The sequence below is a fragment of the Rhinolophus sinicus genome, chromosome 14 (genome assembly GCF_057876585.1).
Source record: "Rhinolophus sinicus isolate RSI-liver-muscle chromosome 14, RSI-T2T, whole genome shotgun sequence".
NCBI classification, from domain to species: Eukaryota; Metazoa; Chordata; class Mammalia; order Chiroptera; family Rhinolophidae; genus Rhinolophus; species Rhinolophus sinicus.
Genome location: NC_142514.1, coordinates 146997404 through 147016964, shown reverse-complemented (window position 1 = coordinate 147016964; position 19561 = coordinate 146997404). Strand labels below are relative to the sequence as shown.

At 35.6% G+C, this 19561-nt stretch overlaps 1 protein-coding gene across 2 annotated transcripts in view; it reads left to right on the top strand.

The window, feature by feature from the left end:
• The window catches only part of SBF2 (SET binding factor 2), a 391687-nt gene that overhangs the window by 55662 nt on the left and 316464 nt on the right, over nucleotides 1-19561 (top strand). For both annotated transcript variants that reach the window (XM_019728981.3, XM_019728975.3), the window contains exon 2: nucleotides 2759-2844. In XM_019728981.3, the coding sequence (XP_019584540.3) occupies nucleotides 2759-2844 (86 nt within the window). The remainder of the gene's footprint in view (nucleotides 1-2758; nucleotides 2845-19561) is intronic.

Below are 19561 nucleotides of genomic sequence, written 5' to 3'. Positions count from 1 at the left end.
CTTTTCATCTGTCAAATTCACAATAATTAAAACAAACAATTTTAAAACAGTTGGTGAGAATGTAGTGAAAATGCCAGGGTCATTCTTATACACAGAATGTAAAAAAATTGTTATATGTCTTTCTAGTAGGCTCTTTGGCTTTTTGTGAGTCTTTAAAATTTTCATACTCTGACCTAGTAGCTGTATATCTAAGAATTTTTTTCTGGGGAAAAGTGAGGTGAGGATAAAGATTTATATAGGAAGATGCTTTTGTTGTATTATTTATAATAGTGAGATACTAGAAAATGTATGTACATCATCAAAGGCCCATTGTAAAATATTAAGTAATAAACCAATTTCTAAAGCTAGGTTTAGTATGATCTCAGTTCCATAGAAAAAATACATATGTCCCCTCCCCCCAAAAAACTTAACAAAACAAACAAATAACCCTAGGATAAACTAAGTGCAAAATATTAACAGTAATTGTCTTCGGGTGTAGGATTATGGGTGATTTCTTCTTTATGTTTTTATGTATTTGAAAAATGTTTCTGCAGTTAGCATTTTCATAATTAATAGAAATTAATATGGTAAAATGTTTCTTGAGCCTAAAATACATTAGGTATGATTTTCAGAACTTAATAAACAGTATAGGGACACCTGATTAAATATGAGATAAATAACATACATTTATTTCTGTTTAAAAAAACAGGGAGACATAAGCTTAAAACAATTTCAGTCAATATTAATGAGTTTATTAAAATAAACATTTAACTCAATATGCACTAAGGGTCAGGCATTCAGTGTGCTAGGGGAAATTAATAGGGAAGAAAATGCTTGCTGTCATTTCTTCTAGAAAGTTTTCCATGGTCTTCTCTGCTAAGCTACCTAAGTTCCCTTCTATCATTGTGCTTACTATGATATACTGAAATTATCAGTTCATTTGTCTATTTCTCCTAATAGATTATGAGTTCCTTGAGGTTAGGGGCCATGTCTTTTTCATTTGTGTATCTTCAGTACCCAGCAATGTGTTGAATTAGCTCTGCTTGGGGTGTCAGAAGTGGTGATACACGAGGTGGATTATGAAAAATGAGTGCCTATGATAAACCACTTTTAGTTTAGTTTACTGTTAATGAAATCCTTTGTTCCCCTATAATGATGGATATATGAGAAGTTCCTGTGCTGCAACAATTGTTAATTCAGGATGTTTTTATTTTGCCTCTTTCAGATAGGACCTCAGTCTTAGAATATAGTACTGAGTTGGTCAGTAAAATGAATTTAACTTTCCACTTATCCTTTTAAGTTAAAAATTTGGCCATAAGGTGATTGGACTCTAGGTAAGGGCCAAGGGAAAAGTTGAATTTACAGGGATGAGGGTGAGGGATGATAGTGAATGATTATTTAAAAAGTATATTATTAACACATTGAATCAGGTGTTACAGGCTTCCTTAAGTTATATATATATATATATAATTAAATCAGAATGTTGTTGCTTTCACTTCAGAATGAGCTAGAACAAAATTTAGAATATGCAAGCACATGAAGGTCTTTAAAAAATACAGCAAAGGGGCGGCCAGATGGCTCAGTTGGTTAGAGCGTGAGCTCTGAACAACAGGGTTGTTGGTTTGATCCCCATGCCGCTGAGTTGCCAGAGGTGCAGCCAGATGGCTCAGTTGGTTAGAGCTCTCGAGCTCTCAACAACAAGGTTGCTGGTTCAATTCCCGCATGGGATGGTGGGCTGTGTCTCCTGCAATTGAAATTGAAAGCAACTGGACTTGGAGCTGAGCTGTGCCCTCCACAACTAGATTGAAGGACAAGACTTGGAGTTGATGTTTCCTGGAGAAACACACTGTTCCCAATATTCTCCAATAAAATTTATGAAAAAAAAAAAGTATAGCAAAAAGCAGTTTAGGTCAAACATATACTTTGCATCCTCAAATTACTCACAGATTATATCCATAGTGTTCAAGCAAAAGTTGACCCATTCTTTTAGTGTCACAGGATAATTTTATGGTTAATGATATTTTATCCAGAGAAATCCAAAACACTAATTCGAAAAAATTTATTCACCCCTATTGCAATGATATTGACCAGCGGTTTTCAACCAGGGGCAGTTTTGCCCCTTCCAGAGGACATTTGGCAATGTCTGGAGACAATTTTGATTGTAAGGACTTGGTGGTAAGGTGCTACTAACATCTGGTGGGTTGAGGCTACAGTGCACATCCTACAATGCACAGGACAGGGGATCCATCCCACCTCCCCCGAAACATACAACAAAGAATTACATCTGGCCCCAAATGTCAATAGTGCTGATGTTGAGAAACCTTGCCTAGACAATGGTCAAGTTCCCAGGACACTTTAAAAATCTTTATTTTACTCAAAACAGTCTTTATAACCCATAACTGAAGCTTAGTGCTAACAGTACCATTTCATTTGTCACTGAAAATTACATTGTTCTTTTAAAATTTCAATGTGAGATACTTGAGAAGGTTGTTTTCCTTATTGGAAATAAAGGTAGTTACTTCCATGGTATGATGGAGACTTTAGATTTCAATGCCTTGGTCTACTTTTCTTAGCTTTTCACATATGTGACTCTTGAGAATCTATAGGATTAGGGATTGCCTGTCATTTCAGTATTGTGTTTAGAAGGTAGATATTTTTGAAAATGTTTAATCAGTGTATCAATTTATTCAACAAATATTCATTTAGAAATTAGTATTACTATAATGAGTGTTCAGATTTTTTTAATACCCTATAACTTAAATTTTGATTTTGTTACTAGGGTCAGGAGCAGGTCTGGGAAAAATAATCCAGAGATTTCCACAGAAGGACTGGGCTGATACACCTTTTCCACAGGGAATTGAATTGGTAAGTTGTTGCATTATTGTACTTTTATAATGATACTTTTCTTTTCATGTACATTTATGGTTATATTTATATTATAGTTACTGTTAAATAATTTGGTAATTTAACTAACATGTTAGTAGAAACAATCCTTCCCTACTAAGTACAGTAACCTTTGAAAACATTGATTCTGGAATACCTGTTTTGCTGTTCTTTTTTCTATTTAAACTTCTCTCTAATATTAAAGATGAAATTGATGATCTTTATGTGCTTGGGAAGCTGAAAAATTCCTGTCTCTTAACCCAGTAGTTTTAGTGATAGTATGTCATAACATTTATTACATTTTTTTAAATTAGTTTCACCTATTTTTTTAAAAAATAAATTTTATTGGGGAATATTGGGGAACAGTGTGTTTTTCCAGGGCCACTCAGCTCCAAGTCCAGTCGCCATTCTCAATCTGTAGTTGCAGGGGGCGTAGCCCACCATCCCATGCAGGAATTGAACTGGCAACCTTGTTGCTGAGAGCTCGGGCTCTAACCAACTGAGCCATCGGGCCGCCCCATTTGTTAACATTTTTTTCTGAAAATTTCCAGATTATTGTTTTGGTGAAAACCAAACAAAAACAGACAAAAAAACCAAAAGGTTTGTTTAATGGTAACTAGTCATGTTGAGTTGGTCTTGAAATCAGAAATCAAGTTCTTTCTTTTTAGCTACAGGATCTTTAGGTTTGCTTTATAATAGTGCAATTCAACTGCTGTATTTTTGTCAGAGGTTGACATAGTCCTAAAAAATATTTTTATTTTATAGGAATTCAATGGTTGAGCATAATTTATGATGGCTCGGACATTCTATCTGGTGGTGGTGATCCATGGTGGTAAAATGAGGGCCTGGAAAGATGATCACTAACACATTTTGCAATATGACTCTAAAGTTTGGTTCTTGAACGTACTGCAGTCTGTGTGTGTGTGTGTGTGTGTGTGTGTGTGTGTGTGTGTGTGTGTGTGTACATACACAGACATGAGAAGTATTCTTCAAAGCAATTCTTGTTGAGAGAACATTTGTGTAATACAACAGTGAGGAGTGCAGGCTCTGGAGGAGACTGCTTGTGTTAAAATCCTAGATGTATGATATGACTTTTGACAAGTTCCTTAACTTCTTTGAGCAGCAGAATCCTCATCTATAAAATGAGGATAATGACAATACTGATCTCATAGGGTTTTTTAAAGATAAAATGGGTTAAAAATACACATGGTTAGACAAGGTCTTCCATAAAGTAACTGCTTGTTAAATGAGGTAGCTGGTTGATTATTATTATTATTACTGTTGTCAGTGTTGCTGTTTTTTTGACATCTTGCAGCACCTGCCCAAGAGGAAGGATTGTTCATTCTCTTGTTAGCGTGAATCAGAAATACCCATTCAGAGTAAAACTGATGCTGAAAATTGTGAATTTTCTCGTTCTAGCTGATGACTGTCCATTTCTGCTTCACTGAGGATAAAAGATATATCACTGAATTCCTAATTTTGATTGTTTTAACCTAACTGTGTAAAAAAGGCTGTGCGTTCTTTAGGCCCACAGGAAAGGTAAATCTTGAATTTTGGTATTAAACAAAAATGGGGAAAGAATGAGGATCCAAGGAAAAATAACTTTTTTCAGAGCCCTTTAAATTCCTTTTTATTTCTCCCCCACATGCCTACAAGTACTAGTAATTGGTCTTATGGTGTGAATAACTAGGTATTTATTTGAACTATTAAAACTTTTAAACTCTAAGCATCTTTTTAGTGATGACGGAAAGGGGAAATTTCCATTGCTGGGGACCTTTTAGATCTTTCTGTGAGTTCTTACTTCCATCACATCAAAGTATGGAGGAATGTGAACTCTATCACTTTGACAAGATGAACAGTGAACCACCGTATGAATTTCAAGAGCAGTTATTGGGGCAGAGAGAGAGATCATGATTTGGTATTAGCTATTTAGCTGTGAGGATAATTTTTGTGTTTTGAAAGCCAAGGGGACAGATACTGTGTTGCCTTAGGTGTTTCTCCAGTATTGAAGGAGAGACACTTATTAATTATACTAGTTAGAAATTTTTTTTCTTGGCATGACAGACACTTCTGGGTTCAAGTGCTATCAGTGTCTCTCTGATAACAAGTAGAGTCATGTGTTGCTGATTGGTGAATTGGAGATGCAAGGAGATAGACAGAATTTGTCCTCACCTGGTATTTTCCTAGATAACTTCTTGGCTGATTCTTAGCAAAGGATTTGAAGGTTTTTTTGGGCTAGATTACAATTTAAAGAATATTTGATCTGCTGGATTACGTTGGAAATTTCTTTTTCCTTTTTCTATATAGTTAGTAGCAGTTCTGATCCTCTAGTGTTTATTGTGCTGTGTGTCAAGTACAAAATAAATTTGTTTATCTAATATCTATCAAAGTCCATTTGAAAACAATAGAATCATTAATTGTTAAATTTTCATTGTCTTTTCAATTATTTATTGCTTTGTGCTATACTTCATGTATTAGGGACACGCAACGCTCTGCATATGAACAGCAGTAACTTGAGTAACTGTGAAATACTATGTAACCTAGAGTAACTCCTGTAGCTTCAAGACCAGAGGTAGGACTAATAAAATCATGGACTGATTGAAGGTGATCTGGCTCTATCCCTAAGTGGTTTGTTGATCCCAGGGTGGTATTGACCCTTTTCTGATGATTTACAGGGGAAAAAGTCTTAATCCCTTTTAATGTAGTGAACAACTTTTAGCATATAACATTAATGTTAGTATCTAACAGTTGTATAGGATTGATAGACTATCATGAATTCACATAAATTAGATTGTTTATGGTAGTGTATCTAATGTACAGGTAAGGAAACCGAGGACTAGGAAGTTTAAAAAATTTCTCTAGGATCTAACGGCTAAGTTGCAGCAGAGCTAGGTTTCAAACTCAGGTCTTTTGCCTCTTAGTCTCAACCAAGATCTAAGAATATTCTGACAGTAACAGTTTAAGTTATGGATATCATTTGTATTTTAGTGTAAATGCAGGATCTGAAAACAGGGTTCTATAATTTCGAAGAAGTGAGGGTTAGAAATGTTAAAAGAATGCTGTGTTATTGGATAGAAACCAGCTTCACTTATTTATTTTATCTGACGATAAATCTGAATTCAGACCATAATACTATATTAAAATTATTTTCTATTCCCACTTCTCCTCCCCAGACTGCATATATTTGATGTATTTAAATTCTAAATGAAAGATAATTGTGTTCAATCTAAAGACTGAATTTTTTGACTTTATGGGAGGATTATAGGCATTCATTCACTAATAAGTCAAATACCAAATTTAATTTAGAGGATACTGAATTTATTCTTTCCATTTTTATGTAAAGAAATTGCCTTGCTTTTCTTTTCTTTTCTTCTATTGAGAAATGCTGAACTTTAATTTGGATGGAATTTAAAAATAAAAATATGAAAATAAGCTAAACCAAACATAATGACTACTTTTCCAATTCTGAGATATTTTTATCTTTTTCTTGTGTTTTTTAGGCATACAAGGAAACCACAGACAGTCATATAAATAAAGTTTCAGTTAATTTTAGTGACAATATTTCAAAGAAAATTTAAGAATTGTTTTGCAGAGGCATTCTATGGCTAACAGTCTTATTTTGGATTATGGGCACACATGTTTTCATTGGCTAGGTTTTGGACATCAACAAAATAGTATTGTTTTGGCACTGCCTCTTTTTAAAGATGCCCTGTCTCAAAAGTGAATTTTTTTATATTGTAATTCAGAAAAATGTGCCATATCTTTACTTGAGAATGTCTATACTGGGACGTTCGTAGATCTATCTAATATTTTTTCAAAGACTAAAGTACTGTGTTAAAAAGATGTTGTGGCTTGAGTAAAAGAGGAATAAGCTTTTAATTAGAATTTCTAAATTTGAGGTTCTTAAGAAATTCGTTCAGTTATTTACATTATAGACTAATGATTTAACTCCCTTCAGTATGAATCCAGTTTTCTGTAATTGTAAGTATAGATTGGGGAGAAGAGTGAAGAAAATCTTTTATTGAACATTCTGCAGTTGTAACATAGGAGAAATAGCCTTAGTGTAGGATGCTGTTTGTGGGCAGAGAAGTAAATATAAGTACCATGTGATGCTTTAATTCTTTAAGTTGTTTAGAATGCATTGACTACAACAAATGAGAAAGCAGTCATCCTTCTGACCTAGACATAAATACTATTGGGTCAGGGAACTGAGTGCAGAAAGGATGAAAGAGACTTTTCTCCCCTCTTTGTAGAGGGATATGCATGAAAGGAGTACGAGAAAGGTAATGAACATATTGGATGACAGAATCAGGGTTCACAAAGATTATAAAAGGCTGGAGTTATAGACCCTTTATCTAAGAAGATGAAATATAATAGGTAAAAATGTTGGTTCTTGCATGTGAGTATAATAAGCCAGCTGTGTAATTATTTAGAATAAAGACAGGCAGGATAATTTGCCAGCCAGAGAGATTTGAGAAATACAAGAAGTCGGCTAAAAATAAAAAATTTAATTATAGAAGATACTTAGGTAGTATCTAACCACTGTGCCGCGCGCAGTAGGTGGGGCGCTTGGTGATGAAGTTGTTGTGAAGGACGTGGGAAAGGACTTGATTATGCATAGAGTTGAGGCTGAAAACAACACTGCTATGAAGTATAGAGACGTGGCTTAAGGTCATCCTGAGGACTACAAAAGGACCTTTTAAGTTATGTTCACAACAAAGCAAGTGGATATAAATGGGTTTTAACCTGCAAAGTGGTGTTTTGAGCTTACGTTTTTGTTTCCTTCTCCCAGACAGTTGTCTCTTTGAAGTAATAAAACCACGTGGCAGGTTGGAACCTGAGAGAGTCTAGAGGATGCATCTGAAATGGTAGATTCTCTTAACATCTCTGAGATGGAGTGTAGTCAGTCGTGTTATTCTTCTCACATTCCTCCAAGCTCACTAAAAATGGTTTGTTATCGTGTACTAGACTTCAAGTTACTTAAAATTCTGCTTCTTTTACTAATGTATCGATAGTCTCAGTTATGCTAGAGAACCTTTCACTTACCCAGTTTTCACGGTCTGCTGCTTTAGTACTGTTCTCAGAACCACCTTAGACAAGATTTTCGTGCCATGCTGTGTTTCTGCTACGCCTGGTGCTTTGAGGCCATAGAAAATTTCCTAAGGAAGATGTAGATCTACAGAGACCTAACCTTACAAAGTCATGTTTGCATAGAGCCTGGCCCTCGTTAGCACATGGAATATTGCTACTTATCTCGCATGTCTTATCACCGCTATGGTTATTCTATCCTTAATCTCCAGTTCCCCCCCCCCCCCCCCACTCTTCTGCTTTCATAGATCTCGAGTATCTTTAATATTAGCTAAAAAAACTTTCCTTGACTTTATCTCTGTTAGCTATTATCCTATTTCTTCTATACTATAAAATATTTCAAATGATCCGTCTTCATTTGCTGTCTCCATTTCTCTAAGAGACTAGTGTGGTACAGTGGAAAGAATATGGGATCTGGATTTTTAAAACCTTGAGCAAAGTTAATTTACCTTTTTTGATAATATTACTTTTCCTGCTGGCTTTTATCAGACACTTGATTGTCTGTTAACATTTTAATAAACTGTAATGTTATGATGTCTTGCCAGCCACTCTCATGTCGTACACCCATTTCACCCACATCTCGGGTTTATTCTGAAGTATAGTTTATGTACTCTCCATTCTGAAATTGTGAGTTGAAGTTTATTAATTTTTTTCTGAATTCATTAAGGTAACACTGTTAAGGAGCAAGGGCTCGCTGCCCAACTTGCATGGATGCCAATACTATGACATCAGCTTTTGAGAAAAGAAGAGGCTTTATTGTGGAAATTGAATGGCTAGGAGACAGGAGGCAAGCCTCAAATCTGTCTCTTCGATCTCGAGTTTGCGGCAAGTTTTAGGGCTTTGGGGGAACAGGCTGATAATGTGGAAGTGCTGCCAGGGCAGGTTTTGATTGGAGAGCTTTGGAACTTGGGCATTTATGGTAAGGTGGTAAGGGGCTTCAGCAGCGGATCTTCCTGGACAGCGGACCCTTCGCTTCTGAAAAGGTTCTGGTGTTGAAGTTCTGGTCATGTCCATGCAGGTCCTTGGGTTCTGTGGTGGCAGGTGCATGAGACTTTGGTTCCAGGGGTAACAGGAGGTCAAATTTCTTTCCTCTGTGCATGCTTTGGCTGCATGACCTGCGGTTTTGGCCTATTGTCTCTGCAAAGCAATTCATCCTGTTAGAAACAGAATAAGACCAGTTTGAGCTGGTTTTGCTATTACACTCCTAATTGTTATGATAGATAGACCTTGAAATCTTAGTGGCTAGCATGATAGAAATTTTTTCCTTTTGATTTGCATAAAGTCTAATTAGGGAGTGGGTTTTGTCATCTTTATAGTGTGGTCCTCAGGGTCACGATGGGCATCAACATCCAGTTGACAGAGTAGTAAGAGAAAGCATGGAGGATAGTACATAAAGGTGGGTTTTGTGGGACAGGCCTGGGAGGCTGAATACATCACTTCTGTTCTGTTCCATTAATCACAAGTCAACCATACAGTACAGTTAACTGTAATGGGAGTTGGGCAAGTAAAGCCTTAGAAGTGTGTCTAAGAGAAAAGTGAAAGTGATTTAGTGCCCGACGAGCTTTACTCTGCCACAGTGTTCTTGCTGAATTCAAAGATCTTGTCCCTTGTCTTCATTTTTTTTGACCACTTTATTTTTTTGACATCACAAATTCAGGCTTTGTGGTATACTAAAAAATAAATATTTAGTCACTATCTTATTTAGTTCCTGGCAAAAAGCTCCTGAAACCTTTGGAATTTACTATCTTCTGTATGCTAATGAGATGACTTATGGGTTTAGGGGTCTAGGTAGTTTCAGGAAGGGGGCTGATAGGCAGAGAAACCAACCACTGATTAGAGGGTTAGAAATTTCAGTCCCACTGTGGTGGGCAAAGGGGCAGGAGATTGAGTTCGGGCACTAATGGCCAATGATTGACTCAATCATGCCTACCTATGAAATGTTACTAAAAACCCCTATATGAAGGGATTCGGAGATCTTCCAAGTTGATGAACACTGACATGCTGAGAAGGTAGTGTGCTTGGTGAAGCATGGAGGCTTTGCACTGCCCCCTCCCTCCACATCCTGCCTTATACATCTCTTCAATTTGGCTGTTCCCGAGTTGTATCCTTCATAAGAAACTGTTAAATGTAAGTAAACTGTTTTCCTGAGTTCAGTGAGTTGTTCTAGCAAATTAAACCCAAGGGGGGCAGTTGTGTGCACGCTGGAATTTGTAGTGTGCACGGAAGTGTGGGTATCCTGGATGTACCCCATTTGCAGCTAGCATCTGAAGTGAGGGTAGTCTTGTGGGGCTGACTCCTGAGCCCTTGACCTGTGGGGTTTATGCTAATTCAGGGTAGTTAGTGGCAGAATTGAATTAAATTGTTGGGTACCTACCGTGTTTCCCCGAAAATAAGACCTAGCCGGACTGTCCAGCTAGGTCTTATTTTCGGGGAAACACGGTAGTTGGTGTTGGAAAAAACTCACACATTTGGTGTCAGAGAAAAATCAACACAGTCATCATCATCTGAATTTTTTCTTTCAGGTTTAGTTAGTCCTTTTTCCATTTTTTATTGTTTTTGTGGTCCCCTTACTACAGACTTTCTATAGGATTCAGTTTTTTTGGTGTTTTGTTTTCTCTGGAAAGTGGTGATATCACTATTCTGTCAGTGTTTTGTACTTGAATCTTAATCATGCCTTCGATTGTCCTTTTCTGCAATTCCTGTGCTCTAACTGGATTGCCTACATGTCTCAGATAGAGCTAGTCCATAGTTTGGTATCTTTTCCATTACCATTTTCAAGTGTACTTTTCAGTAGTGTTAAGTACATTCACACTGTTCTGTAACCAGTCTCCAGAACTTTTTCATTTTGCAAAAGTGAAACTCTATACCCAGTAAACAGCTCTGGTGAAACACTAGGGGCCTATAAATTTGACTACTATCTGTATCTTTGAATTGGACTATTCTAGGTACTTCATGGAAATGGAATCATGCAGTATTTGTCTTTTAGTGATGGCTTATTTCACTTTGCCTAATGTCCTCAAGGTTCATCCATGTTGCAGCATAGTCTTCATATCAGAATTTTCTTCCCTTTTACGGCTGAATAATATTGTGTGTATAAACCACATTTTGTTTATCCAATCATGTCAGTGGATATTTGGGTTGCTTCCACCTTTTGGCTATTGTGATGAATGCCACTATGGATGTGTGTACAAGTATCAAGCTCCTGCTTTCATTTCTTTGGGGTATATATCCAGAAGTGAAATTGCTGATCATACAGTAATTATATTTTCAATTTCTTAAGGAACTACCATACGGTTTTGCATAGCAGCTGTACAAGTTTACATTCCCACCAACAGTGCACAACAATTGTAATTTTTCCACGTCTTACCAACACTTGTTATTATTATTATTTTTTTAAACAGTAGCCACCATAACAGGTGTGAAGTGCTATCTCACTGTGGTTTTGATGTGCATTTCCCTACTGATTAGTGATGTTAGCATCTTTTCATGTACTTGTCAGCCATTTGTACATCTTCTATCTGATACTTTTTAACATTTTCTTTTAGAAAAGTATGAGATAGAGCTTTATGCAGTGACATGAATGAATGAATAAAAGACCTATTGTATAGCAAATAGCCAAAACAACTTGGAGAAGAAAGAACAAAGTTGGAAGACTTGCACTACCGGGTTTCAAGACGTACTGTACAGCTCCGTATACACCATTGTGGTGTTGGCTTAAGGATAGACATGTAGATCCATGCCGCAGTCTGGAAGCAAACCCACACATGTATGGTAAATTATTTTCAGTTGAGTTGCCACGGTAATTCAGTTGTGGAAAAGATAGGGTTTTCAACAAATGGTGCCGAAACAACTGAGTATCCATTTGGAAAGCAATTAGCCTTGGCCTTGCCTCACACCATACAGAAAAATTAATCTGAAATGGATCATAGACTAAATATAAAAGCTAAAACTATAAAGGTTTTAAAAGAAAACTTACAAGAACATCTTTGCCACCTTTCTTTAAGCAAAGGCTTTAGGTAGAATGCCAAAAGCATGACTAATAAAGGTTCCCTGGAGTACTTGAAAACCCTTGAAAAATAGTGTATCATCATGCAAAAAAGATGGATAGTCAGATAGCAAAAAGTCCCATTTTGTTTTGTAGATTTTACTTGACTCTGTAGAATCTCTGGATGCTACTTGAGCTCTTTGCTTTTTGCTATTTGCCTTTAATGAGGAGGAGTCAATGGAAGAAATGAGGGGTCATGGGAGACTAGTAGCAGTTCCCCTAGGAACTCAGACAAAGTTTTCTCAGGTGTCACCTCGTCTGTTGAGCCAGGTTTTCCTCTTCAAACCAGAATTTTGGGTATATTCAAATCTGTGGGATGACTGACAATAGAACTTCTTTATCAAGGTTTTAATTGCTATAGATGGTAGCCAACTTTAGATATAAAAACATTATTATATGTGAAAGACTGTGATATGGAGGAAAGAATACTGAAGTCTGGGATTTCATTTATCTGTATCAGTATATAGACCTATATGTAGGTATATAATTTGATTATAAATGGCAACAGCTATTTAGAGAAAACATTAACTTAGGTTATATAATCTATTTTCAAAGGTATATAAGGAAAGATATTTTGATAGTACCCATCCCCTCCCTCCCAGTTCTTGGTCTAATCAAGGTCTTTGGTAATCCAGACATCCTATTTACTGCATGAAATATGTTCACATCTTTGTGCTTGAGTTTTTATTGTGCTTTGAGTATTCATGTAGGACTTTCACAGTGACGGATATTACTGTGCATAGTCATCTCCTTATAACTTATACATGTGTCAATTTTAAAAAGTGAAGTATTTAGTGGCCTCTAGTGGTACTTCTGTGTCTATTAAAAAGTCACTAATATCACCAATATACACAATTTTAGGGGGAGAGTGTTAACTAAGGTGACAAAACACAAATATGTATAGTTGTTGAAGAAAAGTTTTTTAATGTTTGAGAATTAAAAATTTATTAATCAGCTATAAAATTTCCAGTGATGTGGCTTTGTCACTATTATGACAAATTTTATCATCACTAGATTTTCCTTATTTTTAAGAAGTGCCTTGAAGTTATATACATATGTATTAATTGGAAGTATTTCTATGTAGCTTGTACTTATGTCAGCAGTAGTTTACTATTGTTACACTGAAATGTGTCCATGAAGGGGGATGGTAGAAACAATTCTGAAATCGCCTTAAATGTAATAAAAGATAAAAATAGGGTCAGTATTTCTTAAGTTAATCTTAAAGATAATACATCTTTAGTGAAGTTTATTTCTTTAAACAGCTAATTCTGGCTAACTTAAAGATACTTGAATTTAGGCTAAGAATTATCCAGAATCTGAAATGTATGTGAAATTTAGACAGATCATTTCAAAAGTTGGGAAAACTCGTGTAAATTGAAGATTTGGAAAGCTCAAACAAAAACTGAGAGTTTTAGGTAAGTTAAATTTATTTTAAGTCCTAAAACTCATCTCCATTCATGCTAAAAATTGAATATTGAAATCAAGAGATTCAGTAACTTGCCAAGGTCATAAAACAACAATTGGCAGAGATGATAATAAAACCCTGGTATTTGGCTCCCTGCTAAAGCTTTTCTAAAACTAAAATAAAATGTTCTATTCTTTGTGTTAGATGGATTTTTTTTCCCTGCTACTTTAAAAAAATTAACAGGGTAAGTCTGTTCTACTTAGGAAGGTTTAACTAGCATTAGAAAGCATTAGAAAAGTGTTTTAACACTAAAATCAGAAGTGTCTAAGGATATAAATCTGTGGTAATTAAGGAGTTGGTAGCTTTTATTTCTTCCAAAGCTAGACCATACAGTTAGCCCTCCGTATCCACGGGTTCCATATTCATGGGCTCTGCATCCATGGATTCTACATCCACGGATTCAACCAACCATGGATGGAAAATAGTCAATAAAAATGTTACGTTGTTGCTGACATGTACTAAGTAGTTAGGCCTACGATGGTAATGTCTGTACTGAACATGTACATAGGATTTTTGTTGCATTAGGTATTATAATACAAGTAATCCAGAGATGATTTAAAGTATAGAAGAGAATATGTGGAGGTTAAATGCAAACAATATGCCATTTTATGTAAGGGACTTGAGCATCTGAGGATTTTGGTAGCCTTGGGGGTCCTGGAATCAATCCCCTGAGGATACTGAGGGAAGACTGTATTTGTAATTATAAGAAGCTCCTATGGTATGTGTGAATTCAAGAACAGCTTTGATTATGACAGCCAGAGTTTTGTAATGAAAAACTTGTGGATTCCACTTTTGGGTTCATAACTGACCAAATGATTTTATTAAGGGTAGTATTCAGTACTATGTACTTTGGAAAGAGGAATAAACAGCAGTAAAACTTACATGAGAAGTGCTATCAATTTGTGAATTAATTGTGGTTTTCATTGTTTAAGGTCCACTGGGCTCTTTCCCCAGGCAGCGACTGTACTGATAAACAAGATGAGGTAGAACACGGGATTGTGGTTTTAAATGCTTTGCTTTCTGACAGGCCAGGTAAACGGAAGAAGAGACATGTTCTGAGTTGAAAAGAGGCACAGGAAGGCTCTCTGTTCATAAGTAATATTTTCTACTCATTCCACCAACTTTTAAACTGAATGTGGCCTATTCAAAATTTCTGAAAGATGTTTTTAAATTTTACATAAATATTTACTTATATTATTATTGTTCTACCTACGTAATAGCTGTAATTTTGTCTCACAGAACAGTGACAACTTTAAGCAGAATGATGTGATGCTGTTATTAAAAGTGAAGATTTATTTCCTAAACATGAAGAAGGGACAGAGGTGGAGTCCAGAAACTAAAAACAATATACTGGGGGTGCCGAAAAGAATCTATACACATGGCGTGTATTCATGTTTTGTTATCAGTATATATTGAATATTACAATTTTAATACAGTTTTTTCCTTTCTTAAAATGTGTCTACATTTTTGGGGCACCCTCTGTGTATAGATCACTGCTGATTTTTTTAAAAAAAGATCATTAGAGAGCTAGCTTGTGAGTACGTAGGAAAAACACAAATTTTTTTTGTAGGTTGCTCATTTTTCCAGACTTTCGCTTTAAAATTTATAGCCATTTTGAAAATTTAGCAGCGATTTAATGTCATTTAACAGATATTTATTGAGTGTTTACTATGTGTCAAGCACTGGGATGGGTGTTGAAGATACGACAGTGAACCAGATATATCTGTGTCTTAGAACTTAAATTTCTAGTGGAGAGAGACTGGCACTAACTGTAACGAGTAAGTAAGTATGTAGTACATGAGCAGTGGTAAGTACTGTTAAAAAATAATAGAGCAGTGATAGGCACAGTGGTGGCCTATTAGTTTGTAAACAATCAAGGCAACCAGTTATCTGTTGCTGCTTGCCAGATAATCTATGGGCTCGCTTTAAAAGCTTATGGGCTCGCTTTAAAAGCTTATTTTTGATATTATTAAACAAATTGTAACTATATACTTTTAACCTTACCAAACTATTAAAGAATATAATATTTAATATGAAGAGTGGTAGATGTTGCTTTCTTGGCTTAAAGTAGTCCAGAGTTATTCAGATATATGAGTTGTGTATGACCGTGATTATAATTTTCTGTAATCACATAGGTTACACATTTAATGTACAACCTATTTGTATATGATACAAGATTTTCAAAAAATATTTGTATTCCATACAAGTACAAAGAACAGGGTAGAGAGATGTAGAGTCACGTATTTGCAGTTTATCATTGAAGCAAGTTAAATGCAAATATAAAAATTCTATTTATTTTAAAATCAGTCCTGTAACTGAGAAATTGCTTAATTGATACAGGACTTTTCAAATTAGGGTTTTTTTTTAAAAAAAAAGATTTTATGTACTTTTGATATTAGGGACTTTTTCTCCCTAATTATTTGTTAGCATATATAATACAGCATTTAATGGTTTATTGTTTTAATACAACTCATAGACTTGGTCATTATTTTAAGATTTATCATTACCTAGTTTCTAAATATAGAAATATATAAAGTTAATTTGTCCTTTAAGGTCAATAATATTTAGTGATTCTCTTTCACTCTGTTTTTTTTTTTCTTTTTCCCGTCCTTGACAAAGATTTATATAAAAAGACTGGTAGGTTATAATGCAGCCTCTAGTTATTGTAGACATTTTTCTAAAGGTCTTTGCAGTAATAGAATGTGATGCTCATTTAAAATCTTCACTGGGGTAGTGATGAAAATGTTACGGAATCTTAGATTTTGGAAGGGGTTAGAAAGGTTTTCTGGTCAAGTTTTGATGATTAAATAAGTTTGTATACGTACCTTTGTCAAGTGGCCATGTAGCTTTAGCTTATGTTAAATATGATTCATCCTTAAGTATTTTTTTAGTGCCTGGTAGGTTCTGGACAATGTGTTGGGTGCTGGGAATACAGTGGTAAATAAGACAGATGTAGCTCATGCCCTCATGGTCAGTGTAGTAGCGTTTGTATAGTGATGGTGGACTTCCTCTTGTATATATTATATATTCACCATCATAGTCTTATACACATCACATTCAGTGGTCTTGTTCTTTTCCACAAGTTTATAAGAGCATTAACTGGAAATATTCAGGTTAATATTCCAGTTGTTACTGTACTTGAAAATGCTATGCTTTTTTCCCCTCAAAAACTTGCTCACTAAATTTGTATTAAAATACATACATATTCAAATTCTCTTTTCAAAAGTTGGAGGTTCTATAATGTTTATGTGTCATTAAATTACAAATATAGGGCTCAACCTAATAAAATTGGATTTTCTAGAACATGCAGGGCAGAATGTGGACTCTTACCACTCTATTTAATTACATTATACTACTAAGAATGAGATTTCAGACACTTAATTTAGTTGAAATGAATAAGATGGGGATCTGGTTCCATGTGATGCTTGATGTAACACTGTGCCAGTGTACGTTTAGGATCTCAAGTAGGTTGCCTTCTGCTTTTCAAAAGGAAATTCTAACTGGCAGCTCTTTGGGCATTATTGTTGGTGATCTTTGCAACAAATTGTAGTGGAGACTGGAGACTAGTGCCAGCTATTGCTAATGGAGCCATGGCAGTCATTTTTAAAGGTGTAGGCTGAAATACGTACCACAAGAATATTAAAACATTACAAGGCATTGGATAATGTGAAGTTAATCTCATCTACATCACACTGGATTAATACCTGTGGCAAGTTTCAAATACTAATAGAGATGTATTTTATAATACCAGATCACCTTAGCCTTTTGAGACCTCCTTATATGTGGAGGTAAAAGTACACTAATTGACTAAAATCATTTATATTGTCAGTTACCAAACAGCTAGAAGAGTCTTTTCATCCAGATTTAAAACAAACAAAATAGGAGGGTCAAAGTATAGGTCAGAATTAGCTATTCTTTCTTTCTGCCTCTCAAGAGGAAGTTCTCTTCCCACATCCTGGCACAAAGGGAGCTGGGAAGCGAGGAATCCGTATGAGGGACCTTCAGAGTAGTTCTAGAGCTTTGGGCGACTCTCTGGTTTGGAAAAGATTAGAACTGATGAATACTGAGAACAAATGAGCTGTGGTTGCTGAGTGTGGGACTTGCCAAATGATGCCCTGTGCCACCCGCTGGACCATTGGTGTGTGGAGATACTGAGACACACTGGGAGCCGTCGTGATGCACCGTGGTGTGCTGTGTAAGCAGCCACTTCTGTGTGGCAGAAGGGAACACGCTTAGAGAGCACTGTGATTTACCGTGTGCCGCGCGGACTGTTGTGGAGCTTCTTTTTACTAATTAATCAATTTTTTAATTAAAAATTTTCAATTGTGGTTGATATTCAATATTGTATTAGTTTCAGATGTACAGCATAGTGGTTAGACATTTGTATAACTTATTAAGTGATCCCCAGGTAAATCTACTATCCCCTTGACACCATACATAGTTATTACAATATTATTGACTATATTCCCTATGCTGTCCTTTACGTCCCTGTGACTCTTTTGTAACTGCCAGTTTGTACTTCTTGGCCTCTATTTCTGTTTGGTTCTCCCTAGTTGGTAAAGTCCTTTTAAAGTCTCCAAACGGTCTTATTGATACCCGTTGGAACTAAAATGGATTAAAGGAAGCACTGTGCTCCCTTGAGGGTAACGTAAGTTATGATTCTGGTAATTGAAGTGAGAGCACCCTACTCCCAAGTGTAATTAAAGGTTATAAACTCCATTTGATTCAGCTACCCTCCTTTCCTGTAGAGCTTATTTTCAGGACTAAAACTTTAAAGCTGTTGTGTGTCATTTGAATAGGGAATGTGATTGATACATTTTTAAATTATTTTAAAGTTTTGCTTATCCAGTTAGTGTTTGGTATGTATCTGGCAGGGAAAGTTAATATATAGGCTAGAATGATGGACTAAAATTAATAAGGAGAACTTGTTTGAGGAAATGCAAAAAAATTTTTTATAATTATGTCCCATAAAACTGGTATAAGAGTCCTGGAGTTCATATGAAAAAGATCTTTTATTAATAAGGTTGGCATGAGTTATTGGCTTCTTGAAAAGCTGATGCAGTTTTTGGCTGTAGAATCTCCAGGATGATGACAGTAGGAGTGGAGATGGAATATTTAATTAACAGTGTTTGGTTGAATGACTAATTGAATATGGAATGCACTGAGGGGCTGAAAGTTATTTCATAGATTTAAATTTGGGTGACTGCGAAAGTAGCAGTACCTTGACAGGGCAGAGAGAAAGCAGAAATAATTTCAGCTCTGTCCAGTTTGACTCTCCAAATGACGTTAGCACCTAGAAAGATAATTTGGTAAAGTGATTAAGGAGAGCATGGGCTCCAGGAGCAGACTTCTTGAGTTTTCATTCTGGCTCCTCCATTTAGAAACCTTGTGACCTTGGGCAAATTATACAAAAAACTCTCTGCCTCTTGTCATCAGTCTAATAGGAATAAAAATATTGTGAGAATCAATGAATTAATACACATAAAGTGCTCAGAACAGTGCCTACTACATAGTAATTTTTATGTGTTAGCTGTTACCATTGTTGACATTATTAGGGTATGTTTTCCAAAATAACACTGTGATTTTGGTATAAAACTTAGTGATTTCCTTCATTTGAAGCAACCCCAGGAGACTTCATTCTCTTTCCATTCCTGTCCTCTATACCGTCTCAAATTTGTAGAACCAAGGTATGGAAAATCAGTTATGTAGTTTTAATTATTAAATCATGTTAGTCTTATTGTTTATTTTAGAGAAATGGGAGATGGAAAAGGTCTTTGAAAATGTTTTATTACTGTAATTACAGATCTTTTTGATTCTTTAAAAATATTTTATTTTTAATAACTTATTTATTTTTAATTAATTTATTTTCCAATTACAGTTGATGTACAGTTTTAGGTGTATGATATAATTATTAGACTTTTCAAAAAAGATTTTTATTGGGGAAGGAGAACAGGACTTTATTGGGGAACAGTGTGTACTTCCAGGATTTTTTTCCAAGTCAAGTTGTTGTCCTTTTAATCGTAGTTGTGGAGGGCACAGCTCAGCTCCAGGTCCAGTTGCCGTTGTTAGTTGCCGGGGGCACAGCCCACCATCCCTTGGTG